Source organism: Rhinolophus ferrumequinum, chromosome 24, assembly GCF_004115265.2.
Source record: "Rhinolophus ferrumequinum isolate MPI-CBG mRhiFer1 chromosome 24, mRhiFer1_v1.p, whole genome shotgun sequence".
Taxonomy (NCBI): domain Eukaryota; kingdom Metazoa; phylum Chordata; class Mammalia; order Chiroptera; family Rhinolophidae; genus Rhinolophus; species Rhinolophus ferrumequinum.
The window spans coordinates 20,278,670-20,299,772 of NC_046307.1; the positions used below are offsets into that span (position 1 = coordinate 20,278,670).

Genomic DNA, 21,103 nt, shown 5'->3' on the forward strand with positions numbered 1-21,103 from the left:
CTGCACCCTGCCCTCAGCCCTGGCCAATCAATTATGCCGGAGCAGATACTGGTTCAGGGATGAGCACATGCCCCAAGCCAAGGTCACCGCGGTCCTCCTGGGGACTTGGGCTTGAACTGTTGGAAAAGATGTACTCTACCTCCTTATCAGGCCCCCCACCCGGTTTGGAGAACAACAGGTGCCTCTTGGCTTTAATTCTTGTCACTGTTCAGACAGAAGCCAAGCAGACCCAAAGCAGGAATGAGTGACAGAGCCCTAATCCCATTTTTCCAACCGCTCCATCTGGCCACGCCTGAAAAACCTTCAGCCAATAAGTTACTTTTGTTTGTTTTAAATCAGTTTGAGTTGGATCTTTGACTACTGCACCCAACATAATCTTGACTAATTAGTCCATTTGTAAAGCTCAGATAATGTGAACTGACAATAAAAGATCAAAGGGGGGAAGAAAGATGAACCAAGTCTGCAAAGAACTGATTCAAGCTGTGTCATCTCAGGCAAAACCCTTACCCTTTCCTGAACCTCCGTTTACTCATCTGCCAAGTGGGAGAAATCCGGGATCCTGCTATCCACGCAGATACGGAAAGGATCAAACGGGCTAATGTGAATGAGAGGCTTTCCAGAGAGCAAGACAATAAGCCAAGTAGGCACCATTTATACCACAGGACATCCAGGGACGCAAGGGGCCACGTGGCATATCAGGGCCCCAAGATCTAGGGAGCACAAATCACCTTTTTTCCTGGCTTGTGAGATGAGGTCGGCCGCGCTTTTGCTCATGACCTTCGTGACATAGAGAGGGCAGTTGGTTTGGCTGGCGATGGTGATGGCACGGAACACAGCCTCAGCTTCCAGCTGCAAAGCAAACAAACAAAAAAGAGTCTCCAAGAGTCAACAGGAAGAACAGGAAGAGAAGCCTCTCGAAGCTGCCAGTGCCCTGCCTGGCACTGGGAACACAGTGCAGAGGTAGAAGCCTAGAGGATCTGGAGACGGCAGCGCTGGATAGGAACCTCAGATCCAGCACTTCCCAGCTGTGTCCCTTTCCCGGGCTTCTCAGTGCCTGCGACCCTCCCCTGGGAAGTCCAGGTCAGGACAGGACAGCCTAGGGCTGTCGAGGGAGGGCTCAGAGTAAATAAGCCCTGCTGTCAGAGGAGCTGGAGTCTTTCCTTGGCCTACTCTCCTTTCCCTGTCATTATCACAAAGGCTACATGTGACAGAAGGCTACATTCTGGCTACATTCGCCCCCCCAATCTTCCCACGGCAGATTCTCTGGCAGAACACATTCCCAATACCAATATGTATAAAATAACCAGTAAAGACCATTCGCCATCACGTGTCCTCAATTCCTTTCCTGTGGCAACGGCTGGTCAGTGATGGGTTCATTCCAGCAGGCATGTCTTATCCTAATAATTCCCAGACTTCTCAGCACAAAGACGTCTTTTGTTATCGATCTCCTCTACGCCACCTTAATGTAGAATTCATGTTTTCAAAGATGCTAACCGGCCCCGTTACGAGTATTAAGTAAGAAATAACGATGTTTCACTTATTTTTTATTAGCAAATCAGGGCGTGGAGCTCAGGTGTTCTCAAATGGCCTGGGTCTGAGTTCTGGTTCTGCCACTTAGAAGCTGGGTGACCTCAGGTACCTCACACAACCTCCCAAAGCTTCAGTTTCCTTGTCTCTAAAGTGGGGATAATAACAGGACGGAACACCTATGGCTGTTGTGAGGATTAAAAGAGTTCATCCTTGTAAGGCAATGAGCTCACTGCTAGCACGAGGCCCTCCCTGAAGGGGGACTATTGGTCTTCTTGCTGATGGCAGCTTCTGCCCAGTGTGCGAGAGCCTTTGGTACTACCCAGAGTTACCACCCACGTTAGTCCAATTCAGCCGGAAGTGGAGACACTAGCGTTTGTCCATTTAATCGTTAACAGCTCCTTTTGGGACGGATATGACATTCTGGTTTGCCTGTGCAGCCCAACACTGTGGAAAAGACCAAAAATAGCTTGTAGATGCTCCATGCTTATAAACGACAAACCAGTAACTGGCCATGGTGAGTGTGGTGCAACAGACAGACTCTGAGAACTTGGCTGGTCCAGCTGGCACCCCCCCCAAACTACACTCTGTCCCATGTGGACAAGACCCGATAGGCCCCTGACCGCAGGGGAATGTGGCCACCTTCCTGAAGCACCCAGACAGCTGGACTCGTGTCCCTGGACCTCGGGCTCTGCTCTCTGAACAGTATCACTCAAGATAGAATCTGGGTGTGCTTTGAGTTGAAGAGGGGCTGGCTGCCTCTATGCCGGTGTCCTTCTCCACATCTCTGCGGACCGCTCCAGCCGCCCCCTGACCTCGGCCCCGGCCCTTTGATCTCATTCCCTCCCAGCACTGCAGGTTTTTCAGCACCTTGACGACGCAACTATCTTTAGAAGGTTACATCATTCTCCAACTTCACCCAAAAGGGCTTCCAGGGTTGCTGGGATCTGCAGCCCAGAGGCTTTCTACTAAAAAGGAGACGGGAATGTGGAGGAGGGGGGATGGGGAGGGTAGAACAAACAAACCAAGGAACAAAAATAGACTTTGTTCAGAAATCCCCTGGCTGCCGCGGAAGGATCTATCTTGCCAGCACATCTCCACAGTGACCAGCATTTAAGAAAAGTGTCACAAACAGTGCTGGTCACGCTGGTCTACTTGCACTGTGCAAACAACGTTCCGATCCTTCAGACATGATGGGCCAGCGCCTTAACTCTTGGAGCTTCATGACACACCAGTAACACCAACCGCCCAGAGCAGCACAGCAAACACAAGCGGGTCAATGCAGTTCGCATAGCCCCGGGGAAAAGCAAGCAGTCCTTACGAGGGACCTGGCATTAAGGACACAGACCGTTTTCAGGAATGCTGTGACTGTAAACCCATCACAAAAATTTTTAAATTGAGGTGTAACTGACATATAATGCTGTATTAGTTTCAGGTGTAAAACATAATGATTCGATATTTGTGCCTGCGGTGACATGGTCACAATAAATCTAGTTACCGTCCCCCACCACACACTTACAAATTTTTTGCTTGTGATGAGAACGGTGAAGACCCACCCTCTTAGCTACTTTCAAATATGAAATACAGTATTGTTAACTACAGTCACCATGCTGTACATGACATCCCCATGTCTTATTTATTTCATAACTGGAAAGTTGTACCTCCTGACCGTCTTCATTCAATTCCCCTACTCCCCTGTCTCTGGCAACCACCCATCTGTTCTTTGTATCTGCGAGTGTGGCTGGGTTTTTCTGTTTTGTTTTTTAGATTCCACACGTAAGTGAGATCCTATGGTATAGATCCTCCTCTGACTTATTTCACGTAGCATAATGCTCTCAAGGTCCATCCATTACAAATGGCAGAATTTCATTCTTTTTTATGGCTGAATAATATTCCTGTGTGTGTGTGTGAGTGTGTGTGTGTGTGCGTGTGCGTGTGTGCGCATACCACATTTTTTTCATCCATTCATCTATGGATGATCAATGGGCACTGAGGTTGTTTCTGTATCTTGGCTATTGTAAATAATGCAGCAATGAACACGGGAGTGCAGATATCTTTTTGAGTTAGTGTTTTCGTTTTCTTCAAATAAATATCCAGAAGTAGAACTGCTGATAGTGCTATGTATAATTTTTTGAGGAACGTCCTTACTGTTTTCCATAGTGGCTGCACCGACTTATATTCCTACCAACAGACAAAATCATAAATTATTTCAGTGGGTAACAAAAATATCATTAGACAAAGGATTTTCTGGGGTGCTGATAATATGCTATTTTTCCAACTGGGTGTTAGTTAAACAAGTGCATTCAGTTTCTGAAAATTCATTGTACTTTTATGATAGGAACACTTTTCTCTATGTGTGTCACATTTCAATGTTTTAAAAATATTCAAAAAGAGATGGGCAATGAGAACGCAATCATTTCTGGTTCTGATCTCTGCTTCTACCTGTTGCAGAGTGTGGGGTTTGGAATGACATCAGGAACGGGGTTCACTTTGCTGACATGAAGACCGTGAATGCGCTCCAGGAGCCAGACCCAGGCTGGTCCCCCAATGCCAATATGCTTTCAGCCATATGGCCAGCCAGTTCACAGCTCTGTGCCTGTGCCAGCAGCTGAGGTGGCTGACATCCCAAATACACAGAATCAGCCCCTAGTTACCTCTCATTCGCTCTTCAGCTGCTAAACACAGTTGTCAATCAGCATTCATTTTACACATGGGAAACTTCCTTCCATACCTGGATGCAATCATCGCCTTCCAAATTGACAGACATAATGCCCATGAAAAAACCCATTCAGCCTCTTGTCCACATGGCCAGTATTTTACAGGACTCAAAATATAATACGGAATAAGGGAATAAGTGGACATGTCTCTGAGATTCACACCGATTAAGAAAGGGCTTAGATATGTACCACTCCTAATGAATAACTGCAGATACACTCCAACCGGTGCTATCGTTAGAGAGAGTGGGGATCAGAAGTCATCACTGCCTTTATATTGTTTCTAATTTTCTTAGGGGCCCTTGAGGGAGATCAGTCAGAAGTGGTCTTTGGAAGAAGCGTTCTGATAGTGCTGTCTGATATTCAGAGTCTCACCACCTTTTGTTTGTTCATATACTGTGGGTACATGTGCCTAGGAAAGATAGGCTGAATACAAACAGTCCAAGTGTAAAATGACTGACAGGCCATAAGGGAAGCTGCTTGGATTGTGACTGTGATAATGAGAGTCTTGTGGAAGATGCTGGTAAAGAAGAAAGCTTCCACTTTTACGACTTCTCTCCTTCTCCCAGCTCCCATCACCCTGCAACTTACCTCCTCTGGTCTGCTCAGTACATGACCTTCTGGGCCAGTTATCCCCATTTCCAACATCCGGTTTTGCTCCTACAATGAGAAAAGAACAGAAAACACATTTTAGATGAGCTCAATTGAGATGTGGAAAAATTATGCATATTCTCATCTAAAGATGTGTTCAAGAGAAAAATAATAAGATAGTGTGTTAAATAAATTTGTTCACTCTATATCTGGAATTGCAAAGTAGGGTAGAGTCTGAACTAAAAGGAAGAAAAAACATTTAAGGGTGGCTTGCTTTTATTAAAAGGAAGACAGTCTGTTAAAGAGTTTCAGTTTTTTTCTACATTACGTATCAAAAGTCACACCAGATCACTTATTCTTGATTTTTTTCCAGACGCAGACACCTCTGAAAGTATACTCCCTTAACTCGCTTTTTTCTGTGTTTTTCTTTAATTCATTCATGCATATTAAAACCTATTCATTCATCAAAATTATTCAGTATTTGCTTCATGTTAGGCTCTAGGTGAGGTACTTAAATGAAGGCAACGAGGCCCCTGACTTCATAGGACTCGCAGTAAAGCTATGCGTCCCAAAGCCTAGTCCACCCACCACCTACAACAGAATTAATTGGGTTGCATTTGCAGAAATATAGATGTCTGCATATCCATGCCTACCAAATCAGGACATATGAGGTTACGTTCTAGGAACCTGCATTTTAACAAGCCCCTCAGGCGTTTTTATGCTTTAAATTTATGACTTAAATGAATGGACTAGAATTTAACCAGACAAAATCATGCCTCTAAACAGCATTACTTACATTAGTCTTTTGGTCAAATTCTATTTGACCTACCCCTCGTGGCTGACGGCTAAATTTCTCAGACTTCTAGCCAGCTTTCTGGAAGAAGCAGGTGGCTGAGCAGTGAACAAGACACATGGGCTAATTGGAACTGGCACAAATTCTAAGCCACCATCTCTGCAGGTTTGCTGGCATTCACTCTCCAAGTACAAAAGCCACTTCCTAAGAACCTCTATACTGGTGATGTACGAGAAGGAGAAAAAGTGAATTGAACAATGCTTTGTCTCACTTAGGAACTACAAGATGTTTAGAAAGGAAGGGATTCCTTCGACCTGGAAAAGAAGACTATTGTTATTGTTTTTTGTTTTGTTTTGTTTTTAATAATATAAAATTTCACACGAGTAGTAGAAAGAAAGATGCATATACTATAAGCAACCACGACCTGTAAAACGGTCACTGTCTCCAGCGCTATCGCAGGTCAGAGGGTGATTTTTCCAGTACAGTGCCTCCACTTTTCATTCTGACTCTTTCACTTGTCGAAAACATGGACTTAATAAAATTCCTCCTAGACTCTGGTGAGTTTCTGCTCTGAATTGCCTCCTGAAGTCACATAAGGGTGAAGGTCTCTGCCTAAAGCATCTTCTGTCTTACTATACGACACGCTCAAGGAAGGATAAGCTCGCTAGAGCAGTCTTCCCAAGCACATGCAAATCACCAGGGGACCTTTTTCAAAATGCACTTGTCTCAACTCTACTCCTGACCTTCTGAATGAGAATCTCCAGAACCCGGAGAATCCTAGGAATCGTTCTTTAAGCTCCACAGGCGATTCCAGTCACTGCTCAGACTGGGAAGTCCTGTCCTAAGAGCCACGTGGCCCCTACAGCTGGAAGAGTAAGAATGGCTTGTAAAGACCCATCAGCGCCACCTGACGTGGGTAGGGAGCAGTGGGCAGTTGGAAGCACTGATGGCTGATGTAATTCCATTCCAGTTTGGGTCATGGCACAGTTTCGGTTTGCTCCATGAGGAAAGGGACACTGTCTTTTTCATCTTCCTTCTTCACTGTTTTACACATAGGAGGTACTCAGTAAATACTTGTGAGATAAATGGCTAAGGATGCTGCAATCTCCGATGGTCCTGTCAGCTTGAAACTTTTTAAAAATGTCCCTTGTTGAGACCCATAGAAAAGAATTTCTTCTTCCCTCAGTCACTTTGGCATAAAGTACAGCAAGAAACTCTGAGTACAGCAGCTGCCTTCATTTAGATAATGTGATAAAATCTTTCAGCTCAAGCTGAATTTAATAAGCACACACTAGAAACTAGTCCAAATGGAGACATTCCCCTATTCTTTTTCTGACTGAGAACAGATCTTCCCAAGGTAGGGAAGGGTAGGGGTGAGGGAAACCAGAGACACAGAAGAAGTTGAAGAATGGGCTTTAAGTGGGAGTCCGTTTGCTGCCACGGGGTCCAGCATGAAGAAGCAGGGAGTTTGGTTTCTAGGGCATCTGGACGGAGGGCTGGGGCCTCCAGCTGCTGCACTGAAAACGCGGAGAAAGGGGAGAAAGAGTGACAGCTCTAACACCACCAGGAAGCCTCCCACGGGAGCAAGGCAATTGGACCCTCTTTGGAAAATGATTTCATTATCTCTGAGTGTGTGGAGGACGTGGGAGAAGGCTGTCAGGGGGCTGACTAATTAACCTTCTTGGTCAAAAGGAGAGGCAACTCCACACTTAGCTCACTTCCTCCGCTAGTGAGGCAGCCCTTGACCAGCCGGAGCCCTGCACTGCCCGGGCGCTGCCTCTCCAGGAGGCCTGTAGTTGGATGGTGGAGGAAGAGCCTGGATGCACCATCTCTGGGTAAGATGCCCACTGAGGCACATCACCTTAGGGAACTAAGCTTTTGTCCTCACAGTAATTGGCTGTGATCTTCTCGCCAGTGACCTAATCTTTCCGAACCTCATTGCTCTCATCCGTAAAATGGGGAGGTTGGCCGCCATCCTTAAAAGGTTGGGTGAAGATGAAATGAGAACCTGCTAGAGCACTTACCAGAGCCTGGCACAAGGTGGTAGTAACCGCTGCCCAAATGGGACCTGCTATTGGAAGCTCACGGGTCTGACACAGGGTCGGCCTAAGCGTTGTTCCCATGCTCCTGTCAATCACGTTCACCAAGTGCTGGGCGATTCGGAAACGAAGGCACAGCCCAAGCACTTGTGAGCATTGGAATGCATCTATCTTGGCTCACCTCTACCGCCTAGGGCCTGGCCAAAGGCGCTCAGGAAATGCTCTTTGAAGGAATGAATAATGGTTTCTTGTTATTAATGTTATCAAATGGACTAAGAGCACTAACACTCTTTTCTGGCAGCCTCCACCTAGCGGAGGCCAATTCTGAGAAAAATAAAACCCTGGTTAAAACACATCTGTGCAACTAGCCCATTAAGCAACCTGCAGATGGAGAGAGAAGTGCTTCCTGCTTCCTGACAAATGATCAGTTGGGGCCTTCGGGCCCTCACGTTCATTACTCTTTCCTCAGGTTTCTCAGTATGATTTCTAGGAAAGCAGTGGGACATCTAATCCCCACAAGACCTAAATTCTTTATTATCTAAGGCCATGAGTTCCACAGTTCTGGATCGGACTTCTGGCTTCTGAGAAATACTGCCTTAGGGTTTCTCTTAGGACAGAGAATGTCACGTAGCTTGGACTCATTTTCAAAAGAGAATCAATAATGCTCTCCCAATAGCTTGATTTGAAAACCTCCTCTTCCAGGAAGCCTTTTCTGATTTTCCAGAATGGCCCAATACCCCCCCGTTTTCCAGCAGCTTCCACTTTCTCTCTCACTTGTCCACATTTCCTTTTTTCCCTCCTCCTAGACTGTGAGGTCCTTGAAAGCAGGTTTTGAGCCGAGTACTTATGCTGTTGTCTTGCACACTCCGAGAACTCGAGCAACAGCGAAGAAATGAGGAACCAAATGGGATGCAGACCGAAGCCCATGCAGAAGGCACATTTCAGGGAGCTGCATGCTGTTACCTGGGCAATGATATCCCCATTCTCAGCATGAACTTGAGCAATGGCTCCCAGCTCTCCCAGACAGGTGAAGATCTCGTAGAGCTGAAATAGAAATGAGTCTTTTGTCACCTTCACAAGCCAGTGATGCTTTGAGCAGTCAAGGGTTGTTACTAGAGCCAGAGCAAAAAAGAATGGGGTAAGCCAGAGGAAACACGTGACTAGGGCAGAAATACAGACTACAACACACACAACCAAAGGGGAGTACGAGTCCAAAGGAATGCTGGGAAACTGTCTATATAAAGAGCCTACTGTGTCTCCTGGGCAGACAGGGTGAATACTCAATAAAGGGCTACCAACTCTTCTACTCTGCTCCCAGCACACATTTGTATGGAATTATTTCCCAGTGAGCTGAGATAGAGACCCAGAATCCTTCTCAGCAAGTGCTTCCGAAAGCCACTATAGCCCGGTGAGAAGCTAACACAAAGGCTGAAACCCCTATGCCTTAACCTCTCCAGGAAGACCTCCCTTCACCTGCGAACCAGGAGGTATGGGAACTGATTTCTTGTAGTTCCTCGGAAAACTTGAGAGTTGTCTAAAAGAAACACATCTCACGAATTTCTTAGGGAGAGAGTCAGAGGCAGGCTGGGACGATTACCCCACACAGCAGGCCCTCCTTAATCCTGCAATGCTGAGCACCTCACGTGTTCACTGAGCTCCAAAGGGCTTTGGCCTTGTTTGGTAGATGGAGACTGAGGCATGTCCTTCCTCTTGTTCTTTTGAGAAAGCCGCTGCCAGTGGACATTCTAGCTCCCTGTCTGCTTTGCCGTGGGCACCCTGCCTGATACCTTATTTAAAATGTAGTGTGGACTGCGAGGGCTTCAAGAAGCACCCTGGCCCAGCGGTCTCCCACAGTGACTCACGTTGAAAGAGCCAAGGTCATCAGCAGCAATAGGAAACCCATCCAGACACCCCAAACCACACAGCGGTGGGTTGTTACCTCTGTGTTGGACACTTGATACAAATCCTTATAGGCCATGTAAACCATGAAGGAGTTAACCCCTGCAAGAGACGGAAGGGAGGGAAAACAGGAAGAAGACAGCATTATCATGACCACTCTCCATCCTTGATTCTCACTTCCATCGCCCACGGGCCTGAGTGCATTACAGGCTCCCGTCCAATACCAAGCGGATGCTTCCCATTCTCTAAAAGCATTTTCCTATTCCCTCCCCACCCTGTAAAAGCAACAATTCCACGTGATATCATAGAGAATGGTCTTCTGTGCCTCTTTCTTGCCTCCCTGCTCCAGCACTCCCCAGCAGAAGGTCAATAAGCTTCGATATGGCCCAAGCCGGTATATGTCATTGAGAATCACTGCAGCGCACTGGTTGTATTCACACATTGGGTGTGGTACCACGTACTCGTCCGGTGAGCTTCGACTACCTAACCTCTTGAGCCTCGGTTTCCTCATCGGTAAAATGGAAAAATAACAACACCCTGCTTCATAGGGTGGTTGGAAATGTTAGATGAGATAACACATTCAGGCCTGGCCTGTAGCACCAGGCCTGGCACTTATGTGGTGACTATGAATGGATCTCCTGGGATTGGTTCAATTCAAGATTTAGTGAATATCTGCTCTACATGAGGCCTGTGAGAGAAGGCACGAGATGGACTCTGTCCTTGGAGAACTAACAGAGCTAATGGGCAGACGTCAAGTGTCACCTTGCGCTTAAATATCTACATCTTAAGGGTTATAAGGAAAGAGCCATTTACTTTTTCGCCCGAAACAAATGATTAATATAGTAATTTACAGAAATAGGTGGGATTGGGAACAGAGAGTCATTTTGGAACACAGAGGATCATTTTGGTCTCCAACCATCAAGGACACTCAGTCCACAGCGGTCCAAGCCAAAAGCGGGTGGTAATTTGAGAACTTTCTTACCCAGAGTGGTTCAACTGAGGGCAGTTTTCCCCAACGCTACCCTTCCCACAGCCTGTGTCATCCATGGAGTGACCCAGGCGCTTTGGAAGGGAAGTGGGTGTTAAAGCCATTCAATTTTCTACCCCAGTTCAGAAGCGCAGAGTGACAGGAGACAGAAGAAATAAGAGAAGGGGTTATTCTCACATTCTCTAGCAGGAGGGATTGGGGCTCTAGCTTGTGGGCTGAAGAAGGGGATGGAAAGGAAAACTCATCCTCCAGGAAGTGACAGCCCTCCAGCCCAGAGCACACTCCTGCCCTGCACTCACTCCCACCATGTCCTTCAAGACGGCTCAGTGAGTAAAAATGATGGAAGTTAAAAATTCCTAATCTCGTATGGATTTGCTGTGTGACCGTAGGTAAGACGTTCATCTCCCCTGACTCAGTTTCTTCCTGTCAAATGGATAGCACTGCATGGGGGTGAGAGCACAGATGGTGGGGAGATCTACTGCTTACTAGATCTGTGATCCTGGGCTACTCATTCTGACCTCAGGTTCTCTACCTGACAAGGGAGGAGAGTCATCCCTACCCCATGAGGATCCTGTAAGGAGTAAAACAATGTCATACATAAAGTGCCTGCAACATAGTGGTGCCCCTACAGCCAGCACCCATGCTCGAGGTTCCAGGCAAGGAGACGGGACTCAAAGGAGTGGGTGGTGCAGGAATGATGGGCGAGGGGAAGGCACGGGAGAAGGAGGAGGGCACATGGAAGCCCACCTTTGTCCTTGATCAGGCTCTGCACCTCCTGCTTGATGCTGTCATTCCAGTGGGTGATGTCCACATGCAAGGCGTAGTCACAGCAACTCTTCCCATCGGCCCATTCTCGCCACTTCTCATAGGCCTCCGTCAGGCTGGACTCAGGCTCGGGCACCACGTGGTCGACTGAATGACAGAGGCCCCAGACAGGTGACTCATTGACATGGCCCTTGTTCCCCTCGGCACAGGTCTGCCCTTGCTTGCTTAGCTACGACCACACAATCTCTATTTCTTGAGCATGGAATTAACCTTGTAAAGTGCTGCTGATGATTTAACTGTCATCAAATTGTGACCTTGGGCAAATTACTAACTTCTCTATACCTCAAGTGGGGTGGGGACAGGATGTCCTGATGCCTTCCTTCTAAGTTGGTTATAAGAGTAAGTGGGAAAATACATGTAAAATGCGTCGCCTGATGCTTGGCACATAGTAAGTGCTCAATAAATGTTAGCTATCAATGTGTGTATACTATGTGCCATTATTACCAGTCCTACAGGGAGTCCCATAAGAGTTAATAGTCGGACTCCCTTCTAAGGGTGGAGAGGGGTTTTAAAGTTTTGTCAGAGCACAAGAGAGTGACATTCTCATGCTGACTGCTGTAGGAAAGAGCCAGTGTCAGTTAAATGAACCTGACACTGGGCCCACAGATCTTATTTCTGTGTAGATCCTTTGTCAAGAATCTGGTTTCCTTGAGGCCCAAACCTACTTTTGCAGTACCTGCAACAATGAATAGTATTTTAAAAAACAATAACATTTACAGCTGCTGAGAATAAGGCAAAAGTGACACTTTCATAGTTCCCCTGGACAGTTGACGGAAAGTGTGAGTCGGTACAACTTTCCTAAGAAGAATGTGAAATATACATCAAAACCTTGACACTTTGCATATCCCTTAACGCAAAAATCATTCCTGTGCCTGAGAATTTTTCCTAAGGAAATCAACATGGCTGTATGCAAAATCTGGGTTCTAAAGATGTTTGTCACTGCAGATTATTTATATAAGTGAAAAAACTTGAACCAATCAAAATCTTTAACAATAGGGAAGCTTGATTAAATATGTAAATCATGATACCTTCATAAAATGGAGGAGTAGGCATCCATTTTACATGTTGTGGTCGAATAAAAATAAATGAATGGAAAGACATCCATGACACATTATTTCGTGAAAATGGCGGGCTAAAACATACTACATCTATTATGATCCTATTTTTGTTAAATAGAAAAAAATATGTATCGCCAAACTAGAACAGCAATGTGGGATTTATGGTTGGGATTTTTTTATTTTTGCATATCTAGGGTTTTTTAATGATCTACGAAGGATATGTATGCTTTATAGTTCTTTGTACACTTTTCTCCCTTGTCACCTGAAACTCTGACTTTCTTCCTGCTTCTTCTCTAATGCAGAAGACCAAGCGTAATGCACATCTCCAGAAGGCTGAACCGGTCCAACTCCTTGGCCAGATGGCAGGAAGCCAAGCCAAAGCCACTCATTTCGTCAGCTTTCTATCACAAACAGCCTAAGTGCACTTATCGGAAAGCAAATACAGGGAGCTACATTACTGATGTCTGCACCCACACCAGGGCCTTTTGGGCAGGCGGCTGCTGAGAAGTCAGCTGGTTTCCTCCCTTCAGCTGGAGAAAAGCTTTGGTCTCCCTGAATTGCACCTTTTATGGCCCTGATGCAATTTTCCTGGGCTTCCACACCCAACTAGCTGAAGCTGAACCTTGCTAGTGCATCTGTCAAAAAGAAGCAAAAGAGAACGAGTAAGTCTACGGCTCAGCTGTGCTGTGTTCTTGGATGGATGTATATGGTGTTAAAATAAACAGTGCTCTTGCTGACCAAGTTTGGGCCAGGGGTTGGGAATGGATCCAATCCATCAGGATTCCTTTGGGACAGGATGGACTGCCCTGGAAGGCTATCGGTTCCTGGGTTTCTTTGGAATTGCAATAGTTACCAGAAAACAAACAAACAAACAGATAAACAAACACAAGAAACAAAACCCACAACTTGCTTACTCTTAAAGATGAACTCGTCAAAACACAGCACAGACAACACTAAATGCCACTCACGTCCACTGATTTCTCCAAAACAGCAAGTCTCCATTATCGTTCTCTCTGGGATGCTTCTTAACTCCATTCGCACATTCTGCTATCTTGTTCTCTGCCCCTCCTGCCTCTGACCCAAGATGGGAGCTCTGAAATAACTTTCCTCCCACTATCCACAACTTTTTCATTCCACATTCTCCAGTGATGGGCCCAGAGGTGATCATTTCTGACGCCCCATCCACTGCACACCCAGCTCCTACTGCTAAGGCAAATAAGAGAAGACAGCTGCTTTCATAGTCACAAGCCTCACGCATCTCCTCTATGGAGCTGTGGCGAACTGCCCATGTCCTCACTCCAACCTGCTTTTCTCAGGTCCCATCAGGCAGGAGGTCTATATAGCATCTTAAGGGAAGTATATAAATTATCATCAGAGAGCACAGTGGTTAACGCATTAGTTAAATACTCGCTGCTTGGGACCAGAAGCGTGTGATATTGGGGGACCTACTGATCATGGTTGTGCCGCCCGCTAAGGCAGCCTTCGTCCCTTGGAAGAAGTCATCCACTGTGGTCATCCCCTTGTAGGGCATCTGGAAGTGAGTGTGGACATCAACGCCTCCAGGGATCACCATCTTCCCATTGGCCTCGATGGTCTTCACGCCTCCAGGGACGATCAGGTTGTCTCCAATTTGCCTGGCAAGACAGTGACACAACTGGTCATTTTAAAGAGCGACTTCGAAGACAAAAGTAGGAGTATAAGGATTTTAAACTTTGTAACATAGTCATCAAAGTAGTCTTTGCAAGTGACTCACTAGCTTAGCAATCCAGAAACAAGTAAAGGTGGATATACACAGAAAACAGTTTTGACAGACACAAAACAATCCAATTCCACGTGGTTTGGTGGAACCACGTGTCCTGGGTTAGTACTGTAATCCCAGGGGTTTGATAGTGTCTGGAATATAGGGTGTGAAATAAATATTTTTGAAAGTATAAGTATTTTTATTATCTCTTTCATTTTGTTCTTTATTTTAGTTAAGGGTGAGGAATAACATTTGGAAAAGGATTGAAAGAGTATAAAATACTGAATTGTGAGGAGATGGTAGGAGGTAATAAATCATGGAAAGAATAGGTACGTGAACTTAGCTATCCTCTACGTGGGCTCATCTGTGCTCCTAACAAAAGAGGAATCAGTCCTTTTGTACCTCAGTCTTCACTCCCAATTCCACCCTTCCCTGATAATTTGTCTGTCAATCACATCTGAAGGCAGATTCAAAAGCAGGAAGTCAAAGAAGCAGATGCCCAGCGCCAGCTGCTTTTGTGGGGTCAGCATCTCAGCAGAAGCGTCAAGCCAAGGAAGATGATTTATGAAAAATCTCCACCATCCACACTTTTGTCCAGGAAGCTTAAGAGCATCCCAGGGAGCAAGAGTGCGGGACTCAGGGGGGAAGGAAGCGGTGAGTATGCCAAAGGCACACTACACAAAATAAGTAACAAACACAACTACTCTTGGCACAGTATCACTTCATAGCCCATCCCACGTTGCTTGGTTTATATGTGATTTCACACCCTTGATTTAAACAGCCAGTGAAACCTGTCCAATATGGATTCCAGGTAGAACTATGATTCATAAGCCCTGCATTGTCCTTAAATATGACCTGCCTTGGGGATACATGTGCCCCACCTCCAGTGGCACGAATGCTTCCCCTTTTGTTCATAGCCAGCCAAGAAAGACACTCTGTTGGGGCTGTGAGACGTCCACACTAGCCTGCCAAAATCTTCTGCAACTAAAATATTCCTGACATCTCTAACAGTTCAACTTCACCGCATCACCACTGGGTCATTCCAGAGCCACCACAATTCAAAACACACTGTGGAAAAAATGCAGCCTCTGATTGTAACCCCGTTCTAGTCCAGATACTGGCCAGTTGTGTTCCTGTTTTTCTCCCTCGCTGATTTTCCTCTGAGCGAAGCTGAGAACCGAGGGCATGAAGAGTTGCCTGGCCTGTGTGTGTGCATGTAATGGCGTTTTCCCCATTTTGACAACTGGTATAACACCAAGTCTGAAACAGAAATGCCTTCCCCCTTTTTCTCCACTGAAGTAATCAAGGTCACGTTACTCCTTGAAGGCTCAGCTTCCATCGCCCTCCTTACTCAAGTTTCTACTGACAGCCAGGTCTAATAATTAAGAGTGTGAATCTGCTCTGGATGTGGGCTGTCTAGAAGCCCAATCTTGGTTATGACCTTGGACAAGTCACTTAGCCTCACCAGGTCCCAATTCCTTCATTTGTCAAATGTAATAAAAATGCCTCCTGCATAGGGTTGTTGTGTAGATTAACTATTAATCGGTGTTAGGCACAAAGGACACTGTTAGATACATAAGAATTCAACAAATATCAGCTAGTATGCTGCTCTCATATAGCTCTACTCCCATTTCGCCCTCTCCTTCTTCTGAATCTCATCTACCACGTTTCCCCGAAAATAAGACCTAACCGGAAAACAAGCCCTAGCATGATTTTTCAGGAGGACATCCCCTGATGCATCTTTTGGAACAAAATTTAATATATAAGACCCAGTCTTATTTTCAGGGAAACACAGTATTTACTAATGCAATACTTGATAGTAATATTATCTGGTAATGTTCTATCTGTGCTTTGCACATATACAGGTTTCTCAGTTCCCCTAAGCGATGACAAGGTCCCTGGGGCAAGAGAACACGATGGTTTGGGTACAATGGCATCTACCATTGGTGAGACAGCATGTGTCCAGTGAGTTTCTCTGTTTTCCTTTCTCCTCATCTGAGAAGAGGGTAATAATAGTACTTACATCACAGGATTGGTGGCAGGTTAGATAAGTCATGTAAAACATTTAACACAGTGCCTAGCACATACTACACGCTCAGTAAAAGGTAGCTGTTACAAAAGTGCTAAGTGCTCTGGGTGCTAAGTACTGGGTTAAGTGCTGGAGATACAGAGATGTGCAAGGCATGGTCCTTGCCCTCAAGGGGGCCTAACAGTGTCAGAATTGCTATGATTGACAAAAGCACAGGGTGTTTTGAAAGCTCATGGAAGGGGAAGCCAGCCTAGATTTGGGGGCTGGTAAGGAATGTCCACCGACGAAAAGTTACAGCTAAGCCATGTTTTCAAAGAGAAGTAAGAAGTCTCCTATAACCAGAATCTTAAACTAGCCAATGAAGTTGAATAATATAAAAATAAAACTGAACGAGGTCAAGGATGGTGAATAGGATGAGCTGGATATACCAGTTTTACGTAATATCTCATCACTGTGTACCTTGCTTTATGGGATGACAAGCTATGTGTAGGTCAAAATATTTGTTTACAGGTCACTAGGTAAGGATCCTGCACATAAAGGTTACCTGGCTGTGCTGCTTATAGGCATCTAATAGCAAACTACTTTTTAAAGTAATTCTACATGCCAGAACTATCTCTTGAAATCTTGCCCGGAATGTATGTCCTATCTGTGCTCTGCTCATCTAAGTCCTACCTCACTCAAAGTTCAGTTTACATGCCTTCTCCACTCCACAAGAAACATCTTCCTCTGAAGAGATCTGTGCTTTCTGTGCACTTCTAAATCACTTACCTCGTTTGAACTGCTTTGGTACATATCACAAAAGGCCTTATGTTTTTAGGGTGTTATAATTTTTGCACATTTTTCAGTCTTCTTCATGACAGTCGTCACTTATTCCACTTCTCCAAGACCCACCGAGTGCTATCAACTCAACTGGTACACAGTAGCCCTCAGCATCATTTGGTTGATTAAATTCAGATTTTTCACTTCATTCATGTGTGTCAAGTGTTCTAAGGCTAGCTTCCACTTTTAAAGGACCAGGTGCATCCGGACTGAAGGGTTAAAAATAAAGACTTGTTTTTAAGGAGGAAAAAAAAAATTAAACACAGGGGAACCACCAGTCTAGGAAGCAGAAAGCAGCAAGCTTCTTTCTGAGCCTCTAATGAAGAGGTAAAGTACAAAAAGATAAAGAGAAATGTTCTAGATACGTACTTTATTAAGCCATCTTCCATGTAAATATCAGCGTAAAAGGACTGATCATCGTTGACGATTCTGCCTCCCTTGATAAGAAGACGGTCACTCTAGAAAAGAAGGAACACGTGAGTCATTCTCAGAGCTAAGATTTCAGAGAAGAGTGGGCTGCCAGGGTTTTCCCAACTCATTGCTCTAGAGATCAAGTAGGAACACAGACATCTGTGTGCTCAGTGTACTCAGTATTTGAACTAGTTGCATTTGTTGGGGATCCAGTCTTTCTCGTTTGCCTCGAACTCAAATTATCCTGGAGTTTCAACTCTTGCTTCTGAAATTTATCCTAGCTACTCAGAAACATAGCTACTTCAGGGGAGACACTCTTTTTAATTATGTTTTCTGCTTCCGTAAGCACTAAATATTTAAAGTGGGATAATATATACCTCAGTGCCCAGCACCCAGTCTGGTATTCTGTTGGCACTCATTAGAGATTCTCAAAAATAGAACTTAAGATCAGGCATACCATGAAACAACCTTTAAAAGTCTTTGTAATGACATGGGGAGCATGTTATATTTAAAATTCAGGATACTTACGCATGTATGCACACATGCACACAAAGTTGTGGAATGTATAAGAAAACCACTCGATGGAAAAAAACAAGACAAAATAGCTATACTATTTCACTTGGGCTGGAGAAATTATGCAGGAGTCATATTTGCTTCATTATACTCAGTATTTCTCACATTTTCCGAAATGTATTTGTTTATTGGTTTTATTATTTAAAATTTGCTTTTTCATATGATAAAAGTCTCTTTAAAATTATAACTTAGGTGACGTTTGGATAAGTGATCCAATTGGAAACAAGGCGCATATACTCCAAAGCTTTGAACAAAATACGAACATACTTTATGTGTAAGTCAGGAGAGAGATGAATCAGTGTCAGCTTTAGAGATCACAGATTTCATTAAATGAATGGAGCTTAGACTGCAACATGAGGGATGATGAAGCCGTGTTAGGTTCATGGGGGACAAGAAAATTCTTAGGAGCCTGGTTGAGTGGAGCTAGAGCACGAAAAAAGAACAGCTGGTTGGCTTTTGTTAAGAACACAACTTACGGAATTCAACTGCCTCCCTGCCTCCCTCCCTCCATTATTCATCCATCCACTCTTCAGCAAATAATTATTTAATATTTATTATTAAACAGGTGGGGAGGGTGCAGTGGTGAATGAGTCACACCAGGTCAGAGCTTTTATGGAATTTAAAGGGGAAGCCTGGCAATAAGGAAAACAGAATGTGAACGAAACAAATAAAATGTAAAATTATATTTGGTGTCACAAAATAGAGGGGGAGGTGGGGCTTGTTTAAATAGAGGCTGGAAAAAGCCTTTTCAGGAAAGATCAATAGAGATAGGGGTGGGGATGGAGAACTACAGGCAGACAGAATAGTGTGTGCAGAAGCCCTGTGGTAGGAGGAAGTTGTGTTTCTTTGAAAACCTGAAAAAGATCAGTGTGGAGGGAGCTTAGGGATCAACGAGGAAAGGGGCGTGAGATGAAGTTGGTGAAGTAGGCCCTGGATATCAAGAAGGACGTAGGTTTTATGGAGAAGGAAGGCCCACAGACAAGCTGACTTCTAGCTTCAGAAATGAAAGTGAACAGGGCCAGAAAATGAGAACTGCAAGCAGGGCTCCTTGAGGGATATAGCAAATTACCACTTCGTTTGTCCTGCGTCCAAGGTATTGCGTGAGAATAAGAAATTTCATCACGCCATATTGTCAGGGGAGAGGATTTTTTTTAAACTGCAGATCATTGAGGAGCTTAGGAAATCAACCCGTGTATGTGGCAAGGCAAATGTGCTAAGGTGATCAAATACAAACTCCCACCACGCGTGATCTACAAGCCCCTGGTGGTCTAGCCTCTGTCCTTACGTCCACCTTCATTTCCATCATGTATTGCCTCATATTTTATACAGTGGCAAAACTAAGAGACATGTATTTCTTGACACATATCAGGCTCTCTGGCCTTAGCAAAAAATGTTCTCTCTGCTTTCTCATATGTGTACCCACCATCCTCTCCTTTATCCAGCCCCCAGTCAATGGGTTTCACTCCTAGGCTACATTACCACCAATTTGGACTTTCTACCGAAGTCCATCAGCTCCCACTCCAATTTAGTTCAAACAATTATATTGTTTTACAACAGCTGGTTTATTGTTTAATTGTCTCCTGACTACACCAAAGACTCTTTTAGCCTTGGAACCATGTGTCTTTTGATCTTTTTACCTTAGTTCCTGGAGCTCATCCTCGACAGCTGATCAAATGAATGAAGGGTGGGACCCAGGAAGTTGTATTATTAATATATTGGTATGATGGAAAGGCCATCTGTGTCAGAAAACTATGTGAAGTAGCCTGAAAATTGGACTTTTGATAATTTTTTTTTAAAAATTGAAGTTGTTATCTACTGTGTCAACAGTAATTGAAAAATTACAGGAGGCAATCCTCGGATGGTGCTTTCTAAACTAGGGTGCACATTAGAAAAATACAGATTCCCACGCCCTGCTCTGGCCACCAAATCTGTGTTTTATAAGCTCCATCCATAGCTTTTATGCAGCCATCAACCAGCCCAGACCAAGTGACAAACCAGTAGCAGGAACACTACCCCTGGCACAGTTGTGTGTGGCTATGAGAGCGACAGAAGCATCTCCAGCAGGAGCTTTGTATTAATAATAATCTCGGTAACTGTAAGTTCTCTCTCATAGCTCAGTGTTTGTCTGGTGTTCTTTATCTTTCTAGCAAAGAGCTGAAGCAAGCTGGTTTGGGAAAGGAGCCAGTTAATGCCCGAACTGAGACCAGCTGTGAAATACGACTATCCTCCTGCCCAGGGACATCCAGCCCTGAGCTATGATCATCACTTCCTGCAACAAGTATTAAATGTCAGCACAGGAGCAAAAACTACCTCAGGCCGTGTCCATCAGGGGGATTAGTCAGAGCTGATCTGAGTGGAACTGACACCATTGAGATGGAGTCATTGGAACCTCTTCAAATGATAATTAAATAAACCTTCGTTGGTTCAATAACCAGGAACCTAAACAGACACAGCACAAAGATGAATTATAGGTCTGGTAGGTTTCAGAGGTGGGAGTAACAAGACCCCTGCTCCGTGGGCTATAGTGTGTGAATATTATTATTTGTTTTCATCATGCAGAGCAGAGCTATCAACTCACAGAGCTCAAATACATGCTGCCCCTGGGGTCCTCAGCTTGTCCCCCTAAAGTGGTTAATCAAACTGCTTTATTAATTTTAATTCTTTCCATGCATGCGGGATGGGACCCACTCACTATAAAGGGCAGCCCAGGCAAACTGTCCTCAGACACAGAAGGTCTGCAAAGCAAGCCTTGGGCTTGGCTTTGAAGAATGACATACGACAGCCCGCTCCCAAGCCACATAAAACCAAACCTCACTGGTTACAGAACAGGCTTGCCTGTGAATTGATGGACCAGCTTTATAGAGTAGTAACACATGCGAGGGACAAAAACCAACAACATGAACAAATCTGACATCGAAGATTAAAAGGCATCCTCGATGGTGTTAGAAAGGGCTGGTGAATGTGGGCTTGTGGCCTCTTTACTTTCTGTTCCTGGCAGCTAACGTGGTCAGGCACCCATGAGCTGATGCCCAAGGAGGTAAAATGGTCTAGTTTGGAGCCTTCCAATGTTTCTCATGTAATGATATATATAAAGAA

The 21,103-nt window shown here is 44.9% G+C and overlaps 1 protein-coding gene across 2 annotated transcripts in view; it reads right to left on the reverse strand.

The window, feature by feature from the left end:
- DPYSL3 (dihydropyrimidinase like 3) overlaps positions 1-21,103 on the reverse strand; it is a 108,153-nt gene that overhangs the window by 13,847 nt on the left and 73,203 nt on the right. For both annotated transcript variants that reach the window (XM_033096164.1, XM_033096165.1), the window contains exons 2-8: positions 17,393-17,481; positions 13,884-14,068; positions 11,299-11,463; positions 9,604-9,665; positions 8,628-8,708; positions 4,833-4,901; positions 729-849 (exon numbers count right to left, since the gene is read on the reverse strand). In XM_033096164.1, the coding sequence (XP_032952055.1) occupies positions 729-849; positions 4,833-4,901; positions 8,628-8,708; positions 9,604-9,665; positions 11,299-11,463; positions 13,884-14,068; positions 17,393-17,481 (772 nt within the window). The remainder of the gene's footprint in view (positions 1-728; positions 850-4,832; positions 4,902-8,627; positions 8,709-9,603; positions 9,666-11,298; positions 11,464-13,883; positions 14,069-17,392; positions 17,482-21,103) is intronic.